We start from the raw sequence: 26,764 nt of genomic DNA, 5'->3' as shown, positions 1-26,764 counted from the left end.
TGGCAACTGACCTCTTGCAACCCGCTAGGGGTCATGTGTTGTCGTGTTCGAATTCAAGCAACGCGACCTTTTGCTTTAATTTTTGAATTGAATTAACAAATAACATGTCAAAAACTAAAAGGTGGGATTCGAACCTGGTACATAAAAGAAACATACACAATTACTAACCACTAGACCAGCTCAAGTCATTAATAATATCTTGAACATTAATTATTATAACTAAATTTTATTTTAGGAGAAAGTTTAATGTGAATTTTTTTTTGAGGCCCCTTCTTTTTGGAGGCCATGGGCTGTGGGCATGCTTGCACAGGTCAGGGCCGACCCTGCGTAATATGGAGGTTGTAGTGCACAAAGTGGTAATCTATTATATGGAGGTTGTAGTGCACAAAAACCAATGAAAATATTTTTTCCTTTTTATAAGCACCTTTGAAAATACTTCGTTAATGGATATGCATGAAATGAAATCATAGAGAACATGCAACCAACAACCATGATATTATTATTACATAATATGATAGAGGAAAAAAACAACCTATTAGACCATATGCAATGGACGTGTTGAATATGTGATTCAACAGTTTAATTGGTGCAATGGGGTAGTTGAATGATGTCACCCTTAAAAAGAGAATAGAGAAATAATGGTTTTGAATTTAACTTTTCTCATGTGTCACCCATGTTCAATTTCTAAATCTAAGTTAGACATGTGTTTTTTTTTCCATTGTTTTGAGTTTTAGTTGGAAATCACATTATTTACATTTTAAACAAATAATTATATAATTGGCCGTCGCAAAAGAGCTGCATTCATTTTGGTTACCGTTTGTCCGATTCCAAAATTCAAAATCGAAGCCTCTCTCTCTCTCTCTCTCTCTCTCTCTCTAGCTCCGGCAACCACCACGAACTCATGGCGGCTAACGGTGCTTCTCTTCTTCTTCCTCTTCTTCTTCCTTTCACTTCTTCAGCAAATTTAACTAACCACCACGCGTTTCGTTTCTTGTTTGCAGATGAAACCATTGAAATGCTCACTGAAAAGTTCAATCAATTCGTCATTCACTGCAACAATTCCAATCCATCCTCAGGTTTCGTTTCGTTCTTTCATTTCTCGTTTTCGACTCTGAAAACTGAAAATCACTCAAAATGCGCGTTCGTAATTGTTCAATTATTTGTTTTCGTTTCATTGCAGAACCTAACATGGCAGATAAAGCTTCTGAACTAGGTTTGTCTTCTTCATCATACCTACCACTCCATTTTGTATGAGTTATTCATTGAATCTTCTTGTTCTAATTTCGGATTAAGATTTGTTAATTGTCTAGCGAAACTGGTTTCATTTTGCTTCTGTTGTTTGAATTTTTGTATATTATCATTAGACAATGCATCACTGCAATTGAATGAGCTCACTGACAACACGGATGAGAATAGTATGTCGAACGAGATCCATGAAATTTCTCCTGATCAAGGTCACACACTCCCAATTTTGAAGAAAATTCTTGACTTGAGTACTGAAGTTCAGGTGAATTTTGAATGTTGTTAGTTACTTTACTGTTTGATTGAACAAAACAATATTAGTTTTGATAATAATGTTGGTTTTAACTTTTAATGCTTGGTGCATCAGAATTTGAAGAAACAACATGCAGCCCTTTCTGATCAAGTGAAACTAGCAACTGAATCATTTCCTGGCCTAGAGGTTATCAAGTCTGTTAAGCTTCTGGGTAAGGCTCTAACATAAACCTAAAATTGAATATAATGTATTGCTCTTCATGATTAATTTATACTAGGTTTTTTTCGTCTTTTGGTCTGTGATTAGAGTCAGAAAATTATCTTTTGAAAAGAAAGTGCCTGGAGGAGTCTTTGGAGCGTAAGCGCCTTTACAATGAGGTTATTGAACTCAAGGGAAATATCAGAGTTTTCTGCAGATGCAGGCCATTGAATCAAAGTGAAGTTGCAAATGGATCAGCGGTATCTGTTGCCAATTTTGAGTCATCTCCTGAGGAGCTACAAGTCATTTGCTCTGATTCTTCTAAAAAGCAATTTAAATTTGATCATGTATTCAGGCCTGAAGATAACCAAGGTACATGAGAAGTTAGTTCTTGGCCTCTTGGGCAGTTAAGTTTCCATTAGAAAAATTACTTTCTTATTATGATCAATGATTAATCATGAGTGTAATACTTTATTGTGCAGAGGCTGTTTTTGCGCAAACAAAGCCTGTTGTTACATCAGTGTTAGACGGGTTTAATGTTTGCATTTTCGCATATGGCCAAACTGGTACTGGCAAGACTTTTACTATGGAGGGAACACCAGAGCACAGGGGAGTTAACTATAGAACCCTGGAGGAATTATTTCGGATATCTAAAGAGAGACAAGGAATGAAATATGAATTGCTTGTTAGCATGTTGGAGGTTTACAATGAGAAGATAAGAGATCTCTTGGCAGAAAATGTTTCTGAACCTTCTAAGAAGTGAGTTTTCATTCTACTGTACTAGCTATCCCCTAATTAGCATCATAATTTTAAGTTTTGTGGTTTTGAATTAAATAGTCACTTTCACTGTTTCACATGATGCTAATGAAATGAAATCTGAGAGTGCCAGGCACATATTGATTTGCAAGATAGGGATGCTGATAAAAATAACCATAACTTTTGACTTCTATGAAAGATCTTTTGACTTTAGTTTATTACCTTTGCATCTGGTCTTCTGTGGATGCTTAGTTTTATTTACATGTAGCAACTAAATTCGTTATCTTTCACTCCCCCTCCATGGTCTATTGACTTAAGCATTAAACTTTGACGCTTAAAATATATCTTCAGTGATATTACTGAAGTAGAGAACAAAGTGTAAGCTTTATTGAATGAAATACAGGTTGGAAATAAAGCAAGCTGCTGATGGAACCCAAGATGTCCCAGGAATTGTTGAAGCTCATGTTTATGGAACAGAAGATGTTTGGGAAATGCTGAAGTCTGGAAACCGAGTCAGATCTGTTGGATCCACCGGTGCAAATGAACTTAGCAGTCGTTCTCATTGGTATGTCCTGTTCTTTCAGATACAATATAAATTGATTTTATTCTGTACTTAATTTTTTAAGTGTGCTAAACTTGCTAATATTTCAATCAGATTACTAGCAGAGATTTTCCCTAAATTGTTGACAGAGGCAAATTCTATGTATCAGTGAACATTTAAATTATTTTAATGAAATTATTATGCAAGCTGGTAAGGGATATATTACTTGTTACTTGTACAATATTGATGATGACAAAGAGGAAGGTTTTCCATGCAGTTTGTTGCGATTAACTGTAATGGGGCATGATCTAATCAATGGCCAGAGAACAAGGAGTCACCTTTGGCTAGTAGACTTAGCTGGCAGTGAGCGTGTGGGAAAGACTGAAGCTGAAGGAGAAAGGCTAAAGGAATCTCAATTCATAAATAAGTCTCTGTCAGCACTTGGTGATGTTATTTCAGCACTTGCGTCCAAATCAGCACACATACCTTACAGGTAATTCCTTTTTCTCACAACTATGAAACAAATCTACAAAATGATTTTTAGTCTCATTAGTATTTTTTTATTATTTTTTGAGACAGGAACTCAAAGCTCACTCATCTACTTCAGAGCTCTTTAGGTGAGGATTCATTTGAGAACTATGTGCCTTTGAGGATGACTCCTCCATGATTTGATTTTATTTACCTCATCTTGGTGCTGCATATGTGTAGCTGATATAATTACTTGAATTCTAAAAATCTTTAGGTGTGTGCGTCCTCTCATTATTTTCTTTATTTATGGTGTCTATCTGGGATTGCGATGCAGGAGGAGATTGCAAAACTCTAATGTTTGTCCAGATAAGTCCAAGTACAGCAGACTTAACAGAGACCCTTTGTTCACTGAATTTTGCCACCCGTGTTCGAGGAATTGAGTGTGGTCCAGCTCGCAAGCAAGCAGACCTCACTGAGGTTAAGTGCAAGCAAATGGTATGCTAGAGTCTAATTGCTCTTCTAAAAATATAATGATGGAGTTTTTCTTGAGGGGCAATATAAAAAACTGTTTTTTCTTCTTCTTAAAACTGGAAATTTTGTCACGAACAGGCAGAAAAGCTCAAACAGGATGAGAAGGAAACTAAGAAATTGCAAGATAACTTGCAGAACATGCAAATGAGACTAGCTACAAGAGAATTCATGTACCGAAATCTTCAAGAAAAGGTATAACCATGACTGGTATTTTATACAGGCCATTTAACTTAGAACAGGTCTCAATTTTATAATTCTATTTACATTATTTATGTGAACTTGCTCTACTCATCATAAGTGGTTGAATTTTAAAAGGTTCGGGACCTTGAGAACCAGATTGCAGAGGAGAGAAAAACCAGACTAAAGCAAGAAAGCAGATCACTTGCTGCTGTTTCAGCTCAACCTTCAACGATGTCATCGGCAAAACCCACAGCAGCTGAGAAAGCCACAAAGAAGCCACCACTGAATCCTTCTAAAAGACCACCGTTGAGAAGAATTACTAATTTCTTGCCTCCACCATCTGAGAGAAAGCCCTCCTGTAGCTCTTCCATGGATAGAAAGGAAAATATTGCAAGAACGACCTCAATGAGGACAAGTACAGAAGTCATAACGAAACCAAGAAGAAGGGTTTCCATCGCTGAGAGACCACCACCAGCACCAGCACCAGCACCAGCACCATCCAAAGTCCTTCTTCAGCCTAGAAGGCGAATTTCCATAGCTACACTCCATTCTGCCACAACTTCTGACGTGGCAAGTCCTCTCCGTTCCTCTGCCTCTCAGGCCATTGGTGGAAGTGGCGTTCAGCAATCAATGATAAGGAACCAGAGGAAGCCTCGGTATTCAAGCTTGTTTGCCCCAGCGCCAGCATCAGTTGAGACCTCGCCGACTTTGATGAGGAACAGCAGTAAGTTTGCCGGCAGTCCAACGCAGGCAGATTCCCAGGTGGCGAGGCATCCAACTGTCCTTGCACTGCAGCGCAAATATTTAGTATGGAGTCCTCTCAAGCTGAGAGGCCTGAAAAATAGCAGAAAGACATCACTCTTGCCATCTCGGCCTTCCACTGAAATGCAATGATCTTTGTTTTCTCAGTAGCATAGATGCTCATATTTGGAACTAATCCTTATATTTTGATAAAATTCAAATGCTTATATCAAGCCCTTGAGTTTAAAATTCAAACAAAATAATGTTCATGAGCTGCTTTTATGAATTCGTTTTCCTTTGCTTATCCCAAGTTTCTAACTCATGTGTTTGGTTCATTGTTCAATCAAAATCTCTGATGCTGTGTCACTAGTTTATCTTTTTCTCATTCATGTACTTCAGGTTTGAAATGAATAAAAATGTCCTAAAAGCACTGTCACAGAGGCTGAAATGTCCCCCAAAAAAATATCAAAAGTAAAACAAGTTAAATTCAATTGTTCCTCGCAGGCTGAAGTTAGTGAAATTCTAAATAAACGTTTCCATCTATACGAATAAAATGCTAATACTTCTTTTTGGGTTTAGTACTTCCATTCTAAAATAATATCAGCTTCACATATGCAGCACCAACTTCTCAATCAAAATTCCAGCCATGAACGAATCAGGTAGGGTAATGTTGACACCTTTGAGATCTTCAAGTAGTTGAAGGTACACGTTTATTTGTGTCTTGATGTCCTTTTCATCATTCATTTTCCATTTGTCGTAGTTGCCAATGACAAACATCTGTTTTCCAATATCTTTAGTCATGTCTTTTGTTTTTTTCATCAAAGAGGTCGTTAGATAAATTGTTAATAATAGTGTAACGACATACCTGATTTGTATAGGTCCAAGTTAGCGTTGTCCATGATAAAACTCATGAGAACTAGCTTATTCTTGGTATTAAGAGTGTAGGGAAACAAATGTAGAGAGAGAATATTAATTAAGTGCTTGTTTTTTGAAATGACCTAGTACATATGCTTATATATAATGCAATGGTTACAACAGTTATAAACGGTCATATTTCACCAGTCATAAAAATGTTTCAAGTATTTTTTGTAAATGTAAAAGCATTAAATTTTAAGCTGAAAATAAGGGAGTGATTTATTACTTCCTTCCGTTACCGAACAGAGGACCACTCCTCAAAAGAGCACGTTCCAGAATCAATTTCAAGGTTTTTTATTAACCTGCCATAATATTAAACCTATAAAATATTAGATTAATTTCTATGCACCGACGGCGTAAAAAGTTTTACACCATCATTCAATCACAACCTTCCATTTTATATTTTAGTTATTATTAAATTCAAAATTAATTGTGAGCTAACAAAATGAAGGGATGTGATTGAATGGTGGTGTAAAACTTATTTACACCGTCGGTGCATAGAAATTAATCTCATAAAATATTAGTATTATGTTTCACCTTAAATAGCCACAAAAATCCAGTGGTGTATGGTGACACAAATTTCTTACCTTAAGTTACTACAAGATATCGTACTCTTTTTTTTCACCAAAATATCTTCACAACCGACATGTAAGATCATATTAAGTGGATATGTCTCTTCCGACATATCTTAATTCATACTTCAGGAATTAAACTCTAACATAAATGCTTAAGGAACTCAACTATTTATCAACTGTACTGGAACTATTAGGGTAATCATATTCTTTCAATACATAGTACTTTACCCCTTGTTGTTGAGGTGGTCAACAGTCAACATACATAAATACAAGCAATAAGTTCTTTTCCCCAAAATACACCAATGCAAACCAAAAGAAAGACCATCATCTACCTATTGTTGGTTGGACAGGGGCTAGTATTCCCAAGCCCTGGTGTTAGCATGAAGGCCATGAATACCCAATCGATTAACTTAAAGATGAATTAACACTAGAAACTAAAATGATTAACATTTGGATTGGCGACGGATGACTTGTTTGATATTTTGCTTAAGGAAAATACATTATTACACGATCTTTTTAAAAAAAAAATGAAAACAAAGAAATGATATATTATATAGTGGCAATAGTAGTTCCAAAGGCAATTAAGCCACATAATTCTGATTATTTCTATATTCATAATAATACAGAAGGGCTTCGCAACCATCTCTCAGCCCCAATGGAAACTAAATTTTGGAGCCACACCTGTGTAAAAAACTTTACATGGCACACCAACACGAACAAGCTGAGCATGTCAGATATATGTCCAATGGCAAACCAGCCAAATCGGATATATAACATTAACAACCCCAACAAAACTGCAGCAATACGTGTTTGCAAACAGAGTGGCTAATAAGATCCATTCACGAAGGCAGGATGAACCCTCCACCAATGCTCCTTTTAGCTGGGAGAAGCAAATCTTGTCCGCTCTCTCGGCCGTAATGCTCGATCCTTTGGTGAAGATGTCTTTCCCCCCATACCAGCTTGGCGCATCATTTCTGCAACGATGTCACAACTAGATAAATGAACTATGTAACAAATGCTGATAATGTTTTGTTCACCAAAGTATTTTCCAATTATGCACCAAAGAAAGACAACTCCAGAGCCTCATTGGTGAGAGTGTCTATGGGGCATGCTTTTAAGAGAGGAATTTATCTTGACAATGTATTTATAAATGGATGATCAATCTTAGATAAGCAAAAAACAAGTTAAACTTCGAACCTCGCTTTCTCTCAAGCTCCTGGTCGAGCTCTTCTTTCCACTTCCTCTGTCTTTCAGAGAAGTTCAAACTGCAAATACAACATGTACTTAAATTGCTCTATATTTCTGAAAATACTTGGTGCTTGGAAAAGCAAAGCATGTTAGAGAATTAACACAAACAAACCTCGGGCTATTGGGCTCCTTCTGGGAGTCAACTATCTTTCCTTTCCATTCACCAAGGGGCGATGCCGGGATATCCTGTGAACCATGGTTATTGACACTACAAACAGTTGATGAGGACCTGCCATTACTTCCAGGACTTCCAGCACTGTCAACTGCTTTAGACTGTGTGCTACTTGGGACCCGACTCGGTGACTTGCTTTTAGGAGGTAACTTCAAGAATTTTCGAGCGGCAGCATCATCACTTGTGCTATCCATCACATTCGGAGAACTACATGTATTTAAACTGTTGTAAAACTCTTCATATAATGGTGTCTGCAGTTTTTTCAGGTCAAGAGCCTGCCATAAACGCAGTCATTATTATGACACAGCAGTTTTATACAAAAGGATTGATGAAAAGTTAACAGCACTACAACTAACTTGATTCCATTTAACAAACACAATACCTTCTCATCCAAAAATACTTTAATTTTAGACTCTGTAAGCTCATCATCTTCCTCTGATAAAGATGGCACACAAGGAAAGGAAAAATCTTTCTGCCCCTTGTCAGTACTTGACTCACCAGGTGGCATGTAACTTTCATCAGTGTCAAAACTAACTCTGCTTTTTTGCAGTTCTGGACTGGCATCAAATTTACACCCCCAATCATCAGAGGGATCAGACATTGGATTGAAACTCTACATTTAAAGAAAAGAAAGAAGCTTCTGAGTAGCCATTGATTTCATATTTAATAAAACAATAAGGACCTCAATCCAATCACCTCAATATTATCTGACATCAATGATTTGTATTTGACATCACTCTCTGAGAATTCATCTTTATCATCAATCTCACACATGTCATCATCATTGTTCATTCTCCATAAATTTTCATTTTCCGAGTCCTCAGGATTTACTGTTGAGCAGCAAACTCTACATAAAATGCAGACATTTGTTAATCTAGATTATATTACGATTTCATTACCACAAATACTAGTACAAAAACAGCTCCTTTGCATGTGCTTTACATAAAAACTACCAAATCTTACAAGTTGAAAGAACGCAACACTTACAAGGAGTCAACATTTGGGTCATGTGATGGAGAAGCTCCAGAACTTTCCTGTCAGGAGAGATATTCTTAAAAATGAGCTTATAAATGATGCATAAGATAGATCACTTGATTTATACATACCATGGCAGTAGATGAAAGAGGAGGAGAATCCATAAGTTGACCAGTAACAAAGGGGTGCTGCAGCTCATTACAAACAGAAAGTTAGTCTTAGGGAGAAGTGAATGTTTCATGCAAATCATGCAAACACACGGATAATAAGAAATTAGAACCCACTACTAATCAACAGCAGTAATAAACTGGTCAACTAAAATGTTCTAGTTTTCTTCATACTCAAAAACAAAAGAGAAATGCTCATAGAATCACCTTCAGCAGTTCTGATGCCGATGACCTCAAATATGGTTCCCTACAAAAGGATTTAGTAATTTAGTAACTAACAATATTTTGAATGTAAAACGTACTTGGCTCTATCTCTCAAATGCATGATGTGTACATAAATTGCTTAATATTTCTATTTAGATGTATACAAAATTTTATTAGGATCATGCATTTTTATTGTATGTTAGCTTGCATCCCACCCTCACTCGATGCCCCCCCCCCCCCCCCACACCCACCGAACACTATATATATATATATTTAGCACAACCAATTTCTAGCATATATTCAAGATAAAAGGAAAGCAGGAAAAAAATAGTAAAAGCAACATACTTCTGCAAACACTTTAGCAGAAAATCTTTAGCTGCAACAGAGAGATGATCAGGGATTGGCGGATGAGACTTAGTTGTACCTATATGGAAGAGAGCAGCAACCTGAAAGCCCATTTTTAAGTAGATGTTCAGTAAGCACCTCAAACAGAATTTAAGTAGAGCACCTCACAGAATTTAAGGAGTAAGAATGAGAAACCTCCTGTTGGTATTGCTGGCTCCAGGGAGGCTTTCCAGTGGCCATCTCAATCACAGTACATCCCACACTCCATATGTCAGCAGAGCTGAAAAAGAAGCATCATTATATTAAAACATCAGTATTTAGTTTTATAGGTCACAATGTTACAAAAAAAGATGTTATACACATACCTAAAGAACTTAACAAAATTAAAACTAGGCCAGGCCACAAGCACAGTGCATGAGAAGCTCCTAACAAAATTTCAAAAGTAGAACCACACTTGCCCTTGCTTGAGCCTTGAATCCAACTATTAAATATTCACATTAAAGCATAACTATCTCTAATAGACAAGGAAACTAAGTGGCATTCAATAATAAATTAATAACTGCTTCATATAGCTTAGGACCAGAGACTTCAGAAGCATATTTGGTCAATTGATCTTAATGCAAAATGCTGCCGCAAAACCTTATCTAATCCTGAGCAAAGACTTCTATCTTCCAAGAGAAGCCATCATTGTATACTTAAGGCATTTCTAGTGAAACAATACATATTGAGACTGTTGCATAGGTCAACACTCAGAATCATAAACTGGTCGGTCTCAACAAACATACTGAGTGACATCTCAGTTTTCATCATGTCAAAGCATATTAAAGGCAGAGCAATATATGATAAAATATGTGAAGGTGGTGGATTGTCCTTACAAGCTATGCCCAGTCTGAAGAATAACTTCAGGAGCCATCCAATACGGAGTACCCTTCATAGACTTGGCACCAGAAATGGTAGCCTGCAGAAAAAAATGACCCATTTAAACAAGCAGACAAATGCAAGAGCCTTCACAAACGCCAAGCAGTATATATAATGTAATGGTATTAAAAGCAACAGAGAGAGTGAGATTACCAGCTCAACGACTTGTTTTGAAGCCCCAAAATCTGCAAGTTTTATGCAGCCTTTATTATCTACAAGAATGTTGGCTCCCTGAAATTAACATGCACTTGAACATCAGCAACTAGAAAAGAACCAAGCTGACATGCATATTATTTTAATGACATGATAATAAAAGCAACCTTAATATCTCTGTGCATGATTCCATTTTTGTGCAAGTACTCAAGTCCAATCAGTAACTGCTTTGTGTAAGTTCTTATGACCTGTTGAATGAATTCGTGGAAATTAACAGGCATTCAGAACGAAGAAAGCACATTAGTTTAGTAGCTTTTAAACTTACAGCCTCAGGGAAAGCTCCAAACTTCCCCAATAGTGATGATATAGATCCACCAGGAACAAACTCCAAGAGAATATTTAAGCTATCCTCTTCTCTAACCGTCCCCAAATATCTCTACAATACAAAAAAATCATTCAGTAAAGAATTTCGGTGAACTAATAGGCTTGTCAATATCGTTCACCAATCCAATTTCATACTCACAACAATATTGGGATGTGAAAGATCTTTAAGCAGTTTTACTTCTTCCTCGAGCTCTTTTATGTGAGCCTGTTTGTAGTAGTAAGCAAAACATTAATCAAACAACAGCATAAGGATTCTGTCAAACAGCCCAAAATCTGAATCATGCCATATTTAAGAGCAAAAAAGTACACTGACTTTAGTTCAAAACAATTCGTAACTTCGAAATGTAAAAATATCAAACATCTATGAATCACAACGATTCGGTTTATTATTTGGAACTGTGTACGCGCGAATGACTAACAATCAATCGGCCAGAAGCATCAAACTATTGTAGTTGATGCAATCAGAGGTAATTGGACATAGAAATGAATCAAACAACAACAAACCTGTGCCTTCTCCTTCGAACTTGCTGCAATCAAAACCTAAAAAACCAGACAACAAAATGAAATCAGTATGAAATCAATTTAACCTTCAAAGCTAAAACTACAAGTAGTTCAAATAAGAGTCAATTCCGAAGAATCCAGCGAAAACGAGAAACAGATAACACGAAATCAACGATGAGGTGAAATGTAAAGAGAGGAATTGACCTGTTTGACAGCCAGAAGCTCTCCGGAATCGAGATTCATTCCAACATAGACTTGTCCAAAGGCACCGCAACCGATCAATTCGCCCTTGCGCCATCGGATCGGAGGCACGGTGGTGTCCCTGTGGCGAGGCGGAGACGGCGGCGATGGTTTGGAGGAGGAGAAGACTCTGGAACTGCGGATGCAGTCAGTGATCTTAGTAACTAGGGTTCCTCCGACTCCTCCACCGAAGGAGTGGTCGTCGTTGTCCGGCGAAGGGCGGAATACCAGTGATCGGCGAACTGATCCGAAAATCTCTTGCATTTGTGGCGATCTCTTTGGCGTTATCTTTGTGAATAATGAAGAGCGACGCGAGAGACGTTGCTAGCGTCTTGACAAACACACGGAACTCAACTATACAAACCAAGAGAGAAGAGGGAAAAGGGAAAGGGGTTTAACGTTTCAAATTTTTCATGTGGTGTGAATATAATAACACCAACCTATAGGGCCATTTGTTAATTTTTTTTCTTTTTTTTGTGCTTGTTGGTTAATTTTGAACACTTCAATTTACTTTTTCACCTTTTTTGTAAGTACTTTTCTCCATCTTTGTTAAGCTAATCATTACTATTGACTGTCTAATTTTACTGCTTCAAGTTATTTTTAGAATGAAACCACTCAGAGCATCTCCAATGCAAGGTTCTTAGTTCTTGTTTTTTAGTTAAGAACTAAGAACTTTACCATAGGTGCTGACATGGAGCTCTTAGTTCTTAAAAATAAGAACTCAGTTCTTATATAAGAAGTTTTGCTTTTTGAGTTCTTAGCTTAAAATATTAATTATTTCTCTCTCATTCAAATTACTTTATGAGTTTAATTTTGATGCACCGACGGTGTAAAGTTTTTTTACACCGTCAACCAATCAGATTTCAAGGATGTGACATGTCAATTAAAGAAATTAAATGAAAAGAGTGATTTTCTCACATCCTTGAAATCTGATTGGTTGACGGTGTAAAAAAACTTTACACCGTCGGTGCATCAAACTTTTTCTCTTACTTTATTACTTTATGAGTTTTATTTTTTACTTTATAAAAATAAAAAGTATAAATAATGTGGTTGGTGGGACCAAATGAATAGTGGTAAGAACTAAGAACTAAGAACTCATGGTTGGAGCAAAATTGCTTGAGAGTTGCTTAAGCACATGTGGCAATACGGGCCCACATAAATAGTGTTAAGAACTAAGAAATAAGAACTAGCATTGGAGATGCTCTCATACAACCATACATAATTTCATAATCATTTTCTTTTCTTTTTTGAAACTAATTTCATATTCATTTTCTTTAATAGCAATGCCTTAAATTTTTAGTTACATTTGAATTGGAAATCTAAATTGTTGTGTGTGGGTTTAATGTAGAAAGATATTATAAAAAACTCCTCTTGATTTTTCTTAATTGGAATTTTTTTCAAAATATTTCCACTGGGATCAGAATTCAGGTTTCCCCAAAAAGGAAAACTCATTCATTATTTAAAACACAATTATATTATCTATCTATCATTCTAAAATATAACCTTATCTACTTTCGGAAAAGGATTATCTCAGCCACAACTTCATTGATTAGTCTCTTGTGAATGATCTATTATTATTTTTATTGCTATAATACTCTTAATTTCTCTAAATGTGTGCATCTTTTTTATCTTGACCAAAATATATTCACAACCGAAAGTGTAATACTAATTCATCGTCCACGGTCTTGACCAAACTCTTTGGCCAAATGTGTGTAGTTTATGTACACATACACAAAATTAGCTTTATATTGAAAAATGTAAATAATTTAACAAAATATAATCACTAAAATATTTTAATTTTTTTAAATAAACATCCATTTAACATTGAAAATATAATTCATTAATTATCAAAGTGAATGCACTTCAACTTAGAATCTACACTTTGGAGCTTCTTGCTAAAATTAATTTTGAATCCAAAATTGATTTTCAAAAGCTAAACCAATCAAACTACAAGTCCCATAAATATATTTCCATTCATACCCCTTTGAGGGGAATACACTCATTAGTAATTACTAAAGAGCTTAGCTACTGGTTCTGAAGGAGCATGGCACAATTGGTTTTTTACTGGTGATGATGGTGTAGTAGCTGCTATTGCTTGTGGAGATGGGGTTTGAAAGGTGTTGTAACTGGCTTTTGATGGGATCTGTCTACTATCCTTTGAAGGTGTTTAGTGCATTGGCTAAGGATTCATGTACTACTCTACCTATGAGGCATTTTTTTATAAAGTCTAGCTTCTTAGGAGTTGTCTCTTGACTTTTTAGTTGCATTTTCTACCTACTCTCTATTTCTCTCTTTTGTATTGGGTTGAAGTACCCCTTGTACTTCATATCAATATAATTCTTTGCCTATAAAAAAAACTACTTTTAATTTTTTAGTTTTATTTACTTCTTTTACAGAGAAATCCAATTATTCCATGCTTGTGATGAGTGATCTTGTGAATGTGAGTGCTATTTCTCGGAGTTACTGCAGCTTGTGTTGTTCTAGTTTTAGCATTACATAGTTCTTTGGCTTACCAAAAAAAAATGGTTCCATAGTGTTTTTTTGTTGTCGGTTTGAATGCATTTCATGATTAAATTTATTGTCTTTAGTCAACATTTAGTTCAAAAATAAAAGTTACCATGATAAGGTTTTTTTTCTTCAAATGAATGCAGAAACTAAAATATATAACTGCGAACGTATTTGAATTAACTGCATTATATCCACACTTACTAATTTGATGTTTGTATTCTGGTGAGTATCCATTTTAATTGTATTCTGATTGATATGAAAAGCAATCTTTCAAAAAAAAAGAAAAAAGATATGAAAAGCAAGAAATTGAGACCTTTTTTATATAATGTATATAATTCACAAAGTCAATATAGAATGCAAACTTTAACAAGAGTATGAAATTATAATGAATACCATAAGACAAGCATACTTTAGTACTGCAAAAAAATGGCTAAATGCTAATTTTCCTGGCCAAGATTCAATCATATGATTAAATTCCTGCAGTCCCTATTCACTATTTTACTCACAGCGTCTCCTAATACAAACAAATTGAAGTATAGAATGTGAAGCAAAGGTGCCAACAGAACATTAACATGAAAATCATTAAATTCTCTCATGAATGATAGGTTGAGTGTTGTTCCAAAGCCATTCGCTAGCAGAGCCATCCACCAATGGTGAAACCTGAGAAGCATCAAAATAGTCACAAACACAATAAACCCTCACATAAAATAGAAATTTGGGTGGAAGTATCAGTTTAAAAGGAAGAGTTCTCTTCTCACACTAATGCTAAAGCCCTCTCCAGAGAGAATGCATTGATGTAAAAGAAAGGGGACAAGGACCAAAGGAGAATCAAAAGAAGAACAAGAAGAAAAAGTGAAGCCATGCAACACATTAGAAGGCAAGCCAAATGTACCCAAAAAAAAACAAAACAAAATACCTTTTCCCAGACTTGTGAGTGGTAGTTGTTAAGCCAATCAATCTCCGCAACTGATAGCAGAGACAAATCAACCAATTTAATCTGCAAGATATTGCCCAAATTAGTAACAGTTGTATGAATGAATACATGGCTCAAGTAAAACATTCAAAAGTTCAGAAGAAACTGAGACGAATCAATGAAAACTGAAAGTAACACTTCAGGTCTTCAGGAAATATAATATAAACGACCAATCAGAATGGAATGAGCAGCAATAAACAAAGATATATCATGTCGGGTGACCAACAGTCAATAGCATACCTGAATGGGTACATATGTAAGCTTTTCAAAACCTAGGTATTCAACTCCTCCAAAACGATTTGGTGTCTCAACATTTCTCACATACAGGAGATTCTGCAAGTCAAAAGAGAGTCGTCATCATGAAAGCCAGAATAGGATACAGCCTGGCATGTTCTGTTCATTAATAAGTGATGCTAGGAATATTGAAATATATGAAAAACTTGAATCAAGTCATGCACAGCAAGCCTCATAAGACATTCATGACACATAAGGTTTTGCAATCCATGCATGAAAGTTGAAAACTAACATTTATTAATCAGTAAAGAAATCTGGAAAATACAAAATTACCAATCAAGCTCCCAACAAATTTACAAAGATATAACCTTTCATCAGAAATTCAGAAAACTTATTGAAATCTTCTCACATACTTAAGTCACGTTAGGTGTAAATGATAAGCTTTTTAAAGAAGATAAAGCTAATATAACTAAAGGACTAAAGGTCTATAACAACATCTAATAAAACTAATAGGTTGCAAATCCAATCAATCCAGCATTACTGGGAACTAGAGGTAACATTTAAAAGCATGTGAGATAGCTGAAGAGAACATTACCTCTATCCGAATACCAAAGGCATGGTCTTCATAATAACCAGGCTCATTGCTAACAACCATGCCGTTCACAAGAGGGGTCAAATTTCCAAAACGGTAACTAATACTTTGAGGCCCTTCATGAACATTCAATGCAGCTCCTACACCATGCCCAGTCCCTAAATAGATATCAGTTAAGCAAAAATGTTCAACCAATCAATGAACCCATTTGGATTTTGGATAAATAAACATCATCCGTCCACTTTGAGTAGGAATATACCATGCCTGTAGTCAAGTCCAACTTTCCAAAGAAAGGAACGGGCAAATGCATCTAGCACAAAACCAGGGGTATTTTCTGGGAAGACTGCTTGATCAAGAGCTATATGTCCCTGCAATTTAGATATATGGGTTAAGACAAATAATTATTTAAGAAGCTCAAATTGCCACGACTGAGATGTTAAACATTAAAAAGCAAAGCCACTGTACACATACTTGGAAACTAAAATTGTATAAATTTGCATGATTGACATCTTAACCTAAAGTACTGAATTGTAAGGGACACTCCCGTAAACATAATGCAAAAATAATCTTAGGAAATAAGCCCAAGAGCAAGAAACCTGCAAAACTCGGGTAAAGCATTCTTTTTCTCTAGCAGTAGGGTTGCCAAAATGAACTGTCCGTGTTATGTCAGTTGTGCCATCAACATATTGAGCACCACTATCCAATAAGAATAGTTTATTTGCACCGACAACACTACAACTCTCTGGTTCAGGCTTGTAGTGTATTATAGCACCATTTGGACCAGAACCTGAAACGATGAAATGTACAGATTATAGTTCAACACAGAGGAATTTGAACCAAAATCTACATATACAAACATAGTAACATACACACAAGCAGGACGTTAGAACATAACTAAAAATAGTAAAACAGAACTGCTGGTAAATGTATTACAATGAAGGAATGATAGCCTCACATTTTCATAGAGTTACCACATTCTTTACTACAGAATCACTAAATGGTGTTCCTTCACTGTCTTAGAAAGAGGTCTTTTTTAGCAATTTTTCAGCCAGTTAAACAAATCTTTGGAAAAACTACAGCAGTATCTTTTTTATGTTTCTTTGCCCATAATTTAGTGGAAAAACAAATAAAAAAATAGCTATTTACTGCAGTACCACTTATGGTGTCAAAGCTCGTATCCAAAAAACCATCTTGTTTTGAGCGAAACTCGAGAAGTTTGTCTGAAACTTCTACTTCTGTTAATACCCTATTCTTGGTGATTTCTGTCTCTAGCCAATCCCAAAACTGAGCGAGGGCAGCAGCATCCCTGGGAACAATTAAAATAGCATAGTTAAGTTATATATGTGCTGAAATCAAGCTTCTACATGTGAGTCGTTATTAGAGATATACTATAGACTAGTTAGTTCTAGTCAACTATCCTGTTAGTTGACTAATAGTTAGCAATTACAATAGTCTTTAGGAAAGACTATATATACCAATTGTATCCAACTGTAATTGTTACCAATTTACATAATAGAATTCAGTTACAACAAACACTCTCTCTCTCTACTCTCTCTCTCTCTACTCTCTCTCTTTTCTGAGTTTGGTTCATCTTCAACATGGTATCAAGAGCATAGTTTCGATCCATAGCCATGGCTGCCAGTGTTTCTACTACTGAACATTCTCTTTCTAAGTCTCTTTCACACAGTATAAGTGTTGTAAATAAGGAATTAATATAAGAATTATTATTAGAAGATTATATTCAGTATTAGGAGATTTATTCTCTTATTAGGAGATTGTGTACATAATTAGTTATTTCCTTATTTAGGATTAGTCTTCTTCTATATAATGTAATTACCCTTTGTATTCTGATTAAGAAGTAATAATACAATTTCTCCTACTTTCAAGTTGGTATCAGAGCCTATCCTAGATCCATTTGTTGTTTGTTGTGGAGACCTCCCATTATTGGGCCACCCGTTGTTGTTGATCCCACGTTCCAGGTTGTTCAGTCCTGGACGTGAGGGGGTGTGTTAGAAGTCCCACATTGGCTAGAGATAGAGCATAGATAGCCTTTATAAGGGTAGTGCAAACCTCAACTCTTGAGCTAGCTTTTGTGGTTGAGTATAGGCCTCCCAATTTCTAATAATAAGCATCAAGCTTGATGAGAAAAATTTTCTTTCATGGAAGCAGCAGATCGAAGGTGTGATTCGATCTCACAAGCTTCAACGATTCGTTGTCAATCCTGTGATTCCAGATCGGTTTCTTTCCGATGAAGATCGTGCTTCTGACAATGTCAATCCTGCATACTCTGCTTGGGAACAACAAGATTCTGCGTTGTTCACTTGGTTACTGTCATCGCTTTCTGAGTCTCTGCTTCCGATTGTAATCAATTGCAGTCATTCGTATCAGGTTTGGGATGAGATTATTGATTTTCATGAATCGAAAGCACAAGCTCAGTCAACACAGCTTAGATCTGAGCTCAAATCCATCACCAAAGGTTCGTTGTCTACCTCTGAATACTTGCGTAAGATCAAGTCGATTGTCAACACGCTGATTTCGATTGGAGATCCTGTTTCCTTTCGTGATCATCTTGATTTTATTTTCGATGGACTTCCAGAGGATTTCAGTCCTCTGATGACTCTCGTGTTCAATCGTGGAACTCCGTGTTCTATCAATGAAGTTGAATCGATGATCATCAGTCATGAGGCACGACTGGATCGTGTTAAGAAGAAGCACTCGAGTGATTCATTGATTACAGCGAATGTTGCGCAAGCCAGTGTTGGATCCTCAAATCACTCCGCTGCCTCTTCGCCAGCGCAATCTTCTGCGAATTCGTATGATACTCAAAATTCGAATTCTGGTGATTGCTCTAGTGGTGATTACCAAGGGGATTATCGCAGCGGTGGTGATTATCGTGGTGGTCGCGGCGGTGGCCGCAATGGTGGTCGTGGACGCGGTCGTAAAGGACGGGATTCTTCGGTTCAGTGCCAGATTTGCTCGAAATATGGCCATGATGCCTCTATATGCTATCACAGGAATACTTCTGGTTCCTTTTCACCATATGGCACTCCTCAGAATGGTGGTTTTGCACCTCAGTATGGCTTTTCTGGTGCAATGCCTCAGTTTGGGTTTCCTGGATTTGGTGCTATGCCTAGTTATCCTTCAATGGCTGGTTTTCCTTCCATGCCTGGGTTTGGTCTTCCTGGTAGACCTACTGCATCTTCCTGGTATTCTCAGCAGTTTTTCCCTGGTGGCTATGCACCTTCCAGTTCACATCTACAGCAAAGTTTTCAATCTGGTTGGAACTCTCAAAGAGCCCTTCATCCTCCTCAACCATCACACTCTCAAAGACCACCACAGTCTTATCTTGTAGGCCCTATAGCTTCTTCCGATACCAGCTCAGTGTTAGGACCAGCACCTCAGGGATTGCTTGCAGGGTCCAACTCTCTTCAAGGAGCAGGAAACTGGTATCCTGACTCTGGGGCTACTCACCACATTACCAATGACTCTACTCTATTCTCAGACAGCAATTCGGTTGCCAGCAATGACCATGTCCTCATGGGCAATGGTCAAGGTGTGTCTATTCATTCCATTGGCACAGCTAAGCTCAATTCCCCTATACAACCTCACACTACTTTAACACTTAGAAAACTGCTTTTGGTTCCTACAATCACAAAGAACCTTGTTAGTGTGAGCAAGTTTGCAAAAGATAATGGCGTCTTTTTTGAGTTCTGGCCAACTGACTGTTTTGTGAAATCCCAGGACAATTCTGATTTGCTCCTTCAAGGCAAGCTTGGCAGTGATGGACTTTACAGCTTTGAAGATTTTCAACCTGCTCAAGCTTCCTCTACTGCTGATAAGCATTCTTCTTCTACAACTCCCTTAGTTTCTGTTTCTACTTTACAATCAAATAAAGAGCCAGTGCAACCTGTTAGTCCAGCACCTGCTCCTACTTCTTATGACCTGTGGCACAGTAGGTTTGGGCATCCTCACTATGAGGCACTCAAACATGCCCTCATACAAAGTAGTATAGCTGTTCCATCTAAGCCTACTAATACTGTGTGTGCTGCTTGTTGCCTTGGAAAGTCTCATAGACTTCCTTCACACACTTCTACAACAGTTTATTCCTTTCCTCTTCAGCTAGTGTTTATAGACCTGTGGGGACCAGCTTCTGTTCAATCATCCTGTGGTTATCATTACTTCTTAACATGTGTCGATGCCTATTCTAAGTACACTTGGATTTATCCTCTGAAGGTCAAATCAGAAGCTTACACTGTCTTTACACAGTTTAAAGCAATGGCAGAACTGCAACATGGTCACAAAATTAAAGCTGTGCAGAGTGACTGGGGTGGTGAATTTAGGCCTCTCACTAAATTCTTTGCTGATCATGGTATTAATCATCGAGTTACCTGTCCACATACTCATCATCAAAATGGAACTGTTGAAAGAAAGCATAGACAAATAGTTGAGGTTGGCCTCACTTTGCTTGCTCATGCTAAGCTTCCAATGCAGTACTGGGATCATAGTTTCTTGACTGCTGCTTATCTTATCAACAGAACTCCAACTTCAGTTCTTGCCAATGCTAGTCCTTATAGCAAACTTTACAATCAAACTTATGACTGCAAGTTTCTCAAAGTTTTTGGATGTGCTTGCTATCCTTTCATCAGACCTTATCACAACATCAAGCTGGCATACAGATCTAAAGAATGCATTTTCCTGGGTTATTCCTCAAACCACAAGGGCTATAAGTGCTTGGATAGCACAGGCAGGATTTACATTTCTAAGGATGTTGTGTTCAATGAAGAGAGGTTTCCCTATACAGAGTTGTTTCCTCCTCAGTCTCTGAGTTCTTCTGTGCAGACTCCAATTCCAGCTCACATTCCTCTTTTCCCTGCACCAACACAACAGCAAACTCCTCCTGGCTTTCATCTTGGTAGTCCTGCATCAGAAGCAGCATCTTCCACCAATACACTACCTTCTCAACAAGCTTCTTTACACGGTGATATCCCTGTAGTGGAATCTCCTGCAGTCTCTTCCACTGTGCAAGCACAACTTCCAGCACCTCCAGTCAACACTCATGCTATGACAACAAGGGCAAAATCTGGGATAGTGAAACCACGGCTGTTTCCTACTCTTTTACTTACTCAAGCAGAACCAAAAACTGCTAAGCAAGCTCTGAAAGATCCTAAATGGATGAAGGCCATGCAGCAAGAGTATGATGCTCTTCTCTCTAATCACACTTGGTCTCTAGTTCCTCTTCCGCATGGACGAAAATCCATAGGCTGTAAATGGGTATTTCGGGTCAAAGAGAATGCTGATGGGTCCATTGATAGGTACAAGGCCAGATTGGTGGCCAAAGGCTTTAATCAAAGGCCAGGCATAGATTACAATGAAACTTTCTCTCCGGTTGTCAAGCCTACAACAATTCGAATTGTTCTTACCTTGGCTGTCACTCATGGCTGGCACATCCAACAACTAGATGTGAATAATGCTTTTCTTAATGGCTTCTTGGATGAGGAAGTGTACATGCAGCAGCCCCCTGGTTTTGAAAGTCAGGACAAGACCTTGGTTTGTAAGTTACAAAGATCTTTGTATGGTCTCAAACAGGCCCCAAGGGCTTGGTTTGAGAGACTCAAGGCTGCCTTACAGAAATATGGATTCAAGTCCAGTAGGTGTGATCCTTCATTGTTCACTTACTCTTCTGGTCATGATAGGGTCTATCTACTTGTATATGTCGATGATATCATTGTTACTGGCTCCTCTATTCCTTTGATTCAGCAGTTGGTTCAGAAGCTTCATCAAGACTTTGCTTTAAAGCAATTGGGTGATCTTGACTACTTCTTAGGCATCCAAGTTCAGAGGTTAAAGGATGGTTCTCTCATTCTTTCTCAGACCAAGTACATTTATGATCTTCTTGAGAGGGCTAACATGGCTGAAGCAAAGGGAATATCAACTCCAATGGTTAGTTCAACTAGATTAACCAAGTATGGGGCCAATTACTTGACGGATCCTACTCTGTACAGGTCCATAGTTGGGGCCTTGCAATATGCAACCCTCACTAGACCTGAGATTAGTTTTTCAGTAAACAAAGTCTGTCAGTTTCTCTCCCAGCCTCTTGAAGAGCACTGGGCAGCAGTGAAGCGAATCCTTAGGTACCTCAAAGGGACTGCTAATCATGGTTTGTTACTGCAGAAGGGTTTTAAGCACAAACCTATGCCTCTCGAGGCCTACTGTGATGCTGATTGGGCATCTGATCCCGATGACCGGAGATCTACTTCTGGTTTTGGCATTTTCTTTGGTCCAAACCTAGTTAGCTGGAGTTCTAAGAAGCAAACTCTTGTTGCTCGCTCCAGCACAGAAGCTGAGTATCGAAGCTTGGCAAATACCACCTCTGAAATTCTCTGGATTCAGTCCTTACTTCAAGAACTGCAGATTCCTTATCACACTCCTCATGTCTACTGTGACAATATGAGTGCTGTGGCTCTTACTCACAATCCTGTCCTCCATGCTAGGACCAAGCATATGGAGTTAGACATCTTTTTTGTTAGAGATAAAGTTCTTAACAAAAGTCTCATTGTCACTCATGTTCCCTCCTTGGATCAGGTTGCTGACATCTTTACCAAAGCCTTATCACCCACAAGATTTGCTGCTTTGGCTTCCAATCTCAAGGTTGTTGACAAGTTCTCCCTTCATCACCCACCTTGAGCTTGCGGGGGTGTATTAGAGATATACTATAGACTAGTTAGTTCTAGTCAACTATCCTGTTAGTTGACTAATAGTTAGCAATTATAATAGTCTTTAGGAAAGACTATATATACCAATTGTATCCAACTGTAATTGTTACCAATTTACATAATAGAATTCAGTTACAACAAACACTCTCTCTCTCTACTCTCTCTCTTTTCTGAGTTTGGTTCATCTTCAACAGTCGTGTACATAATTTCAACATTCTTATCAAGTACTTTCGAATACCCAACAGGGGGGAGAAAAAACAATGCAGCCTGCCAGTCAAAGCTATATGACTTATGTTTTGTCTTTAAATGTAAACGAATAACATTTCATTAAAAAGAATTAAGAACATATTCAGCCACTAAAATTTGCATAATAGACAATATACCCCCCTGACCCCAGCAATATCATTGATTTGACAAATAAAAGGTAAGTGGTTAAATTAGTTGACCAAAAGTTCTTCCATAATTTCCAAATCTACAAACCAAGTTTTTTAATAACTGAAACAGGAGTCCGAGGTATAGCTCATCTAGCACATTCTATGGTCTCCATATGCATGACAAATTGATAACTCCAATTTGATAAAGATCATCTGAGTATATAGGAATCAACATACACAAAAGTCCAAAAACATCAATGCTGTATCAGTCAAGGTAAGATAAGATAACCTTAAATGACAATTTTTCATTCCTGCTAACTCTGATTCATTTTTTATGGCTTTTGCTAGAGAAACAGGGGAGACTTTATAGACAGCCATGGGTACATCCGAAATGGAGCCATCAAAACCTTTGCTCCTAGTTTTGTGTTTACTCTCATGGTTCTGAGTCTTCTGACTATATCTGTCGCAGGCAGCGTCGTAGGCATTTACAATAGCAGCATTAATAGATGAAGTATCCAACCAAAGGGAAGCACCTCGTGCTGCCAATCTGAAAAACAAAATCAAGTTCAGTTCCGAAAACAGTGCTGCTTATACAAAGAAAATAAGTAAGCACAAACAATTGACAGAATCAACGCTACTATTTTAGAAAACTATCTTAGTCTTAGACATTTTCATTGAAAGATGAGAAAACTGGGCGAGTCATGGGAGAAAAACAAATCAATCGTAATTACCTTTCAATTTCAGATATGATTGAATTGTATGGCCTGATCTCTACGTTTGCTTTCTTCAAGTGATCACTCACCTCTTCAGTAACTTTTGAATCATCGATAAATAATGTTGCTCCATCAATCTCCACAATCAAGTATGCATACACAACGGGTGAATGTGGAATGTCACTGCCTCTCTTCAAAATAAAAGGTTAAAAGTTACTCCCACTTATTGAAACATCAACAGAGAACAGCGGTGAAAAGGAAATCAATTAGCAAATTATGTTATACTTACGCAACTTGAATAGGATATTGATAAAAGGCTTTCAAGGATACGTGAATGTACAGAAATAACCATAAGTACTTCAAGTCAGTGAAGGTCTTGAGATACATTACCAAGTTCAACAACCATGCGATTTCATCAAGCCTGGAGATGATGATTGCAGATGAACCAGCATCAACAAGTTCTGACCTCAAAGATGACATTTTCGATGCTACATCTAAACCAGCATACTTTAGGTCATGCACTCTGACTGGCTTATTCGGAGGCTTTGGTCTAGATTCTTTCCATATTTCATCTACAAGATTTGTATTGTACAAGTAAACAAGCTCGTGGTTTTTCATAGAGATGACCTGCTTAAGTTCTTCTGCAGCATCCGAAGTAAACAGAAACTGCCTCCTTAACAATATGGAAGAGAACATTGTATCAGGCACAGGAACAATAAAAAGGGTATGCACTATGCAAGCACGCACATCAGAAAAAAGGGTGAAAAGAAAACTATTGGTTCAGTTCACTGCAAGTGTATGAACAAAGGACGCTGACAGGATGTATACGATCTGTGTTACCGATCAGAATAGATAACCCGCTACTGAATGAGCTATGCCTACAATACAACATCGCCCATACAAAGTTCCAGCTTGTACCAGCTTAATGTTAAAACAACTCTGATTTTTCCAAACCTTCTCCCTTACACCACTCTTACAATTCTATTTATTTCTCTCTTCTTTTTCTATAACATCTTTCACTTCCGCTCTCTTTTTCTTCCTATCTCTCTCTTACTGCTTATGGCGTTTATACCCAAAGTCTGTTAAGGAATCATTATTGATGTTAGAATGAAGGTCAAAAATGAGTTTGAATTCTCACAACATTTTTTCCACACATCCCTCACACTCTCTCCCTCTCTTCTTCCAATATGTTGAAGTGGATACACCCAAAGGCGTCAAACAATCAATTGTCCACACACTTTGCAATAAAAACAGATGATAATATGTTTAAAAACTAGAGAGTTTAATGAGCGTGCAGCAAAAGAAGAATATATAATTGTACGCAAAGACATCCATAAGAAAATGCATCATTATCATTACTCACAGGATCAATGCCAACTCTGCCACCAGGAGCCAAAACCTCATTGAGCCACTCACTACTAGAAGGAACTCCTGGATTTCCCGCTCGCATGAGAATCCAACTGGAATTCAGTTCCTTCTCCGCCTACAACAATGAAGAAAAAGGAAACAAAATAAAAAATTCATAATCATCAGTATGATTGATACACTTCCTTTCCTTCTCGATGAAATCATGACAACAAACCTGAAGAAAATATCGACCATCAGTCCAAAGAGCAGCTTTGTCCTTGGTAACAACAGCAGTTCCAGCACTACCAGTAAAACCTGATATGTAGGCTCTCCTCGTGTAACAATCAGCAATGAACTCGCTCTAACAACAACACCAGATGATAAAACCATGAGTTTACCAAACTGTGTATTCGAAAGTAGAGATAGGTGTTAGGTTAAAGGAAGCTTAGCAAACCTGGTGAGCATCCTGAGAAGGGATGATGTAGGCGTCGATGGCGGTTTGGGGTTTGGAGAAGAGGCGGCGGAGCGCAGTGAGCTTGGGATCGGCGGCGTCGGAATCGGAGCGGTTCTTTCGGATTTCGGAGGAGGGTTTGACTCTGATGGAACTGCAATTGCGGATGGTGAAGAGAGAGCATGGCTTGTGGAATTTGAAATTGGGAAGTGGAAGCGGAGGACGGAGAGGGAGGAAGGAGGTTGAGGTGGTGGTTGTGGTGGCGGGTGTGAGGAGGGCTCGCTGCATTGCAGGTGATGACAGAGCGCGCATGTTGCAAGACACGACGCAACACGAAAATGCAAAGATCGTAACGAAAGGAAGAAATTGCAACAAGTGTGTGTTTTCACAAAGATAATGTTCTTGTTAGTGGTTTATGCTCGCTGCCAACTCGATTACTGTCTTTGATTTTTTGTGGACTAATCTTTCATCTTGGTCTTCAAAATGTGTAATTAGCTCTTGATTAAGTTTTGTTCACATGTAAGAGATAAATAGAAAGTGAAATGAAAATGAAGTAAAAATGTGAATGAATCATAGTTTTTTTGGCTCTAGAATTCTTATTTATCTCTATTATTCAGCTCTATTTAGATTTCAATTTGGTGAATGTTGTTCTTCCCATATATTTGGATTGCTTCTCTTGTTATGCTCAGTGGTGGTGGCACTGTTCAGTTGTGGCTTGCCATGAGAGAGTGATAGCGCTGGCCTCAAGAGAAGGGAGAGTGCTTGTAAAAGATACTTTGACGCTCAAGCGAGTGAAGGGCAAAGAGATAATCAATGAATCTAAGAAGAACACAAAAATGCTTGAATAGCATGTTATAGAACATGTATTTATAGGTCATACATGCATGTTCAGTGTCTCTGCAAGTAACTGGAAAGACCTTTTATTGAAACTTTCAAGCGCATGGTTGACTTTGAGCCGTCATGCTTAGTACACATCTCGACCCTTTGTCAGGCTCGTTGATCGAACACTTTGCTAATTGCGCCAAGGTGACTCGTTTCTAGATCAGGTCGTGTTGGCTAACCACATGTATCTACTAAAAAGCATAATTGTGAATATCATCTACAACACCTTCGAGTCGTACGGTTTCTAGAGCAAACGGAAACAAATATGAA

The 26,764-nt window shown here is 37.6% G+C and overlaps 3 protein-coding genes across 3 annotated transcripts; 1 reads left to right on the top strand and 2 right to left on the bottom strand.

Annotated features, from left to right (window-relative positions):
* Positions 1-820: 820 nt before the first annotated feature.
* On the top strand, positions 821-5,340 carry LOC130731194 (kinesin-like protein KIN-14S). Its single transcript, XM_057583411.1, has 13 exons — positions 821-914; positions 1,002-1,076; positions 1,181-1,213; positions 1,365-1,507; positions 1,610-1,706; positions 1,802-2,065; positions 2,176-2,452; positions 2,853-3,014; positions 3,268-3,483; positions 3,570-3,607; positions 3,793-3,953; positions 4,068-4,181; positions 4,305-5,340. Exons 1-13 carry the CDS (start codon positions 902-904, stop codon positions 5,061-5,063), a joined length of 2,352 nt encoding a protein of 783 aa, XP_057439394.1. The 5' UTR covers positions 821-901; the 3' UTR covers positions 5,064-5,340.
* Positions 5,341-6,928: 1,588 nt separating this feature from the next.
* Positions 6,929-12,114, bottom strand: LOC130731193 (mitogen-activated protein kinase kinase kinase NPK1). The gene is made up of 17 exons (XM_057583410.1): positions 11,672-12,114; positions 11,471-11,506; positions 11,106-11,171; positions 10,908-11,018; positions 10,750-10,830; positions 10,583-10,660; positions 10,387-10,469; positions 9,707-9,791; positions 9,512-9,612; positions 9,170-9,209; positions 8,927-8,983; positions 8,808-8,854; positions 8,517-8,667; positions 8,203-8,433; positions 7,761-8,095; positions 7,598-7,665; positions 6,929-7,374 (listed from the first exon to the last, which is right to left on the bottom strand). Exons 1-17 carry the CDS (start codon positions 11,969-11,971, stop codon positions 7,277-7,279), a joined length of 1,968 nt encoding a protein of 655 aa, XP_057439393.1. The 5' UTR covers positions 11,972-12,114; the 3' UTR covers positions 6,929-7,276.
* Positions 12,115-14,507: 2,393 nt separating this feature from the next.
* On the bottom strand, positions 14,508-26,073 carry LOC130731190 (aminopeptidase P2). Its single transcript, XM_057583408.1, has 13 exons — positions 25,616-26,073; positions 25,397-25,522; positions 25,178-25,297; positions 24,205-24,480; positions 23,833-24,005; positions 23,391-23,648; positions 17,169-17,320; positions 16,611-16,801; positions 16,274-16,382; positions 16,018-16,172; positions 15,429-15,521; positions 15,132-15,212; positions 14,508-14,875 (listed from the first exon to the last, which is right to left on the bottom strand). Exons 1-13 carry the CDS (start codon positions 25,922-25,924, stop codon positions 14,798-14,800), a joined length of 2,121 nt encoding a protein of 706 aa, XP_057439391.1. The 5' UTR covers positions 25,925-26,073; the 3' UTR covers positions 14,508-14,797.
* Between the last annotated feature and the right edge of the window lie 691 nt (positions 26,074-26,764).

Source organism: Lotus japonicus, chromosome 1 (genome assembly GCF_012489685.1).
Source record: "Lotus japonicus ecotype B-129 chromosome 1, LjGifu_v1.2".
NCBI classification, from domain to species: Eukaryota; Viridiplantae; Streptophyta; class Magnoliopsida; order Fabales; family Fabaceae; genus Lotus; species Lotus japonicus.
Note: the sequence above shows the minus strand (reverse complement) of the source record. Positions and strands in the feature narration are given on the sequence as shown.